At 64.0% G+C, this 3,103-nt stretch overlaps 2 protein-coding genes across 6 annotated transcripts in view; one reads left to right on the top strand and one right to left on the bottom strand.

Moving 5' to 3' along the window:
- Window positions 1-1,754, bottom strand: part of LOC108539782 (collagen alpha-1(X) chain-like) — a 4,206-nt gene extending 2,452 nt beyond the window's left edge. For 2 of the 5 annotated variants that reach the window (XM_017888674.1, XM_017888677.1), the window contains exon 1: window positions 1-1,754. In XM_017888674.1, coding sequence (XP_017744163.1) covers window positions 1-518 — 518 coding nt within the window. In that variant the 5' untranslated portion in view covers window positions 519-1,754. The other 3 variants (XM_017888675.1, XM_017888676.1, XM_017888679.1) reach the window with 3 other exon arrangements.
- The window catches only part of COL6A2 (collagen type VI alpha 2 chain), a 27,145-nt gene extending 24,815 nt beyond the window's left edge, over window positions 1-2,330 (top strand). Inside the window, exon 21 of the mRNA XM_017888654.1 lies at window positions 1,761-2,330. Coding sequence (XP_017744143.1) covers window positions 1,761-2,056 — 296 coding nt within the window. The 3' untranslated portion in view covers window positions 2,057-2,330. The remainder of the gene's footprint in view (window positions 1-1,760) is intronic.
- The last annotated feature ends 773 nt before the right edge of the window (window positions 2,331-3,103 follow it).

Genomic DNA, 3,103 nt, shown 5'->3' with positions numbered 1-3,103 from the left:
GTGAGTGGGCGCTGTGGCCTCCCCTCCACCCCGGGGTCCAGTGTGAGTGGGCGCTGTGGCCTCCCCTCCACCCCGGGGTCCAGTGTGAGTGGGCGCTGTGGCCTCCCCTCCACCCCGGGGTCCAGTGTGAGTGGGCGCTGTGGCCTCCCCTCCACCCCGGGGTCCAGTGTGAGTGGGCGCTGTGGCCTCCCCTCCACCCCGGGGTCCAGTGTGAGTGGGCGCTGTGGCCTCCCCTCCACCCCGGGGTCCAGTGTGAGTGGGCGCTGTGGCCTCCCCTCCACCCCGGGGTCCAGTGTGAGTGGGCGCTGCGGCCTCCCCTCCACTCCGGGTTCTCTCGTGAGTGGGCGCTGTGGCCTCCTCTCCACCCCGGGGTCCAGCATGAGTGGGCGCTGCGTCTTGTCAGGGCCTTTCTCTGCGTCTGTGGGTGTCACGTGACCTTTCCTCTTTAGCCTGTCATTGTGATTGGGAGTTAGCCCGTTGAGCCTCATTGAATTTCCGATGCTGAGCCAGCCCTGCATGCCTGGGATGAACCCACCTGGCCGGGGTGCGTGGCTCTGTTTACGCGTGTGGGCCCTGATCTGCTGATGCCTGCCTGAGGGTTTGTGTTCATCAGGGATATTGGCTACTTTTCCTTATGTCTCTGGTTCTGGCCTCAGGGTGATGTGGGCCTCGTAGGGCCAAGATGGTGACGTGGGGTGAGCCAGTTCTCCCTCCTGGGAGTGGGTCACTCAGGCCACCAGAGCACCACAAGGAAGGCAGCCAGGGAGGACACGGGGGCCCTTGAAGCTCTGGCCTCCTCTGATGCCTCCAGGACCTGACAGTGACTGGGAGCAGCCCCCCAGAACCCCTCCCCTCCTCTCGGCTCCCTGACACCTGGTCCACAACACTCAGAGCTCATCCTCCTTTCAAGCTGTTTGCAGTTTCAAAGTGAACTCCACCTTGTGGCTCCAGGAGGTACAGCAGGGACAGTGTTAAATCAGCTTTCACCAGCCCGCACGGCCAGGCATCCTCCTCGGCTCTCCTGGGCACTGGGTGGACGCCACTGGCTGTGGCCTGGCCCTGGCCTTCTCCAGACAGCCCTGTCCACCCTAAAGCCCAGCCACCCTGGGCCTGCACCAGGCCCGTGGAGGTCTCAGTTGCGTGGGGACCAGAGGGTGCCGGAGAAACAAACCGGATGCAGCTGAAGGCAGCCAGGGCAGAACCCACTCAGCGGTAAGAGCTGGACGGGGACCGCCGCGTAAGCTGAGCTCCATTCGGTGGAAAGGAAAGGCAGAGACGTTGCAGAGGCCAGGTCTGCTCAGGGGAAGACAGTTCTGGGTGTAGAGGACACATCCCAGAGAGGCTGAGGAAGGGTTTGCCACCGCAAGCTTTCTTAGGCAGGCTCTTGAAGGGTGGCTGGGGTCTTCCTGGCAATGGGGCCTGCGGCACTGGAAGCCCTGCTGGAGTTTGGCACATCGCTGACGCAGGTTTGGAAGGAGCTGTTTTGTGCTGAAAGGTTTTCTCGGGGTCCGTGGTGTCCCCCATAGGTGCCGCCGTGTGGGTCTCCTCTCCTAGGTCCCTGCCAGCTCCCCGTCCTCGTGCTCACCGCCCCCACGCCTCCTGCCAAGGCCGAGCCACACACCACTCCACTCGCATCTCCACCGACTTGCCGGCCCGAGTGCCGCTCTTCACTCTGGCCTCGCCGAGCGGCCGCCCGAGGAGGAGCTTTAGGCCCACGCCCGCCACAGGCCTTAACGTCTTCTCTGGACGCTCCCTTGCAGATGCACCGTGGCCTGGTGGCGAGTCCCCGGTCACCTTCCTCCGCACGGAAGAGGGGCCGGACGCCACCTTCCCCAGGACCATCCCCCTGATCCAACAGTTGCTAAACGCCACGGAGCTCACGCAGGACCCGGCCGCCTACTCCCAGCTGGTGGCTGTGCTGGTCTACACTGCCGAGCGGGCCAAGTTCGCCACCGGGGTAGAGCGGCAGGACTGGATGGAGCTGTTCATTGACACCTTTAAGCTGGTTCACAGGGACATCGTGGGCGACCCCGAGACCGCGTTGGCCCTCTGCTGAAGCCCAGCCCCTCCCTGCCACGCTCGCTTCCCAGGGCTACCCCCAGCAGGCTGGCTCTCAGTGGAGGCCAGCAGTCTGGGATCGGGGTCAGCGGGGCCACAGTCCCTCCAGGGGCTCCGGGGCAGCTTCCGGCCTCTTCCCACCCTAGTGGCCGCCGTGTCCCTTGCTGCGGCTGATCTCCGTCTTCCTGTGGCCTCTTTATAGGAACACCAGTCATTGAATTTAAGGCCCACCCCCAAGTCCACAATGACCTCCTCACAAGACCCTTAACTCAGTCCCGTCTGCAGAGTCCTTCTTTGCCATATCAGGTCACCCTCGCAGGCTCCTGTGCTGGGGCATGGAAGTCTTTGGAGGCCCTTACTTGGTGGCCCAGCTGGGCTGCCGTGCATCCGGGATGGGGCTGAGGGAGGGTGCAGCCCACATGCTGGAGAATGTCTCCCCCATCGGGCGCCAGTGGAACCTCAGAAACAGGCCCTGAGGCTGCTAAGCCTTGCTGGGTGTGGGCACTAATCCCGTGCACGGTGACTCGTGGGCGCTCATGGCCCACCTTGTGGTGGGTGAAGGCTTTGGGTTGGGCAGCAGATAGTCCTGGGGGAACCTGGCGGTCCTGGCACCATGACGTACCTGGGCCGGTGTCATGCCCATTGGGGCAAATGGACACAGCTGTCTGCCAGCAGCTCCGGTCCCAGGGGTGTCTGTACCCTTCCAGCCCATCCTCTGGGTCCCCAGAAGCAGTCGGGGGAGCACCCACCAGGAATGACCTCTGCTGTCCTCGGAGGACTAAGCAGAGATCCCCGGGGGCCACGATGTTGGGGAGAGGCAGGGGTCACTATCCATAGGGCACAGCCCCCACAGCGAGCTCAGACCCCCACGTTCTGACTGCAGGAGGCTTCATCCAGGCTGGGCTCCTGCCGGGCAGGGCTGTGACCATTTCTCATGACCAGGTTCTCGTCCCCACACCCGCTGCACAGGGCAGGGCAGGCTAGGCTTCCCACTGTGGGAATGAAGGATTCCCCCACAGGAGGAGGAGAGCAGAGTCCACAGACA

Source organism: Rhinopithecus bieti, unplaced genomic scaffold (assembly GCF_001698545.2).
Source record: "Rhinopithecus bieti isolate Rb0 unplaced genomic scaffold, ASM169854v2 scaffold_18153, whole genome shotgun sequence".
Taxonomy (NCBI): domain Eukaryota; kingdom Metazoa; phylum Chordata; class Mammalia; order Primates; family Cercopithecidae; genus Rhinopithecus; species Rhinopithecus bieti.
The sequence above is the reverse complement of the archived record's forward strand: the minus strand, read 5'-3'. Positions and strand labels throughout refer to the sequence as shown.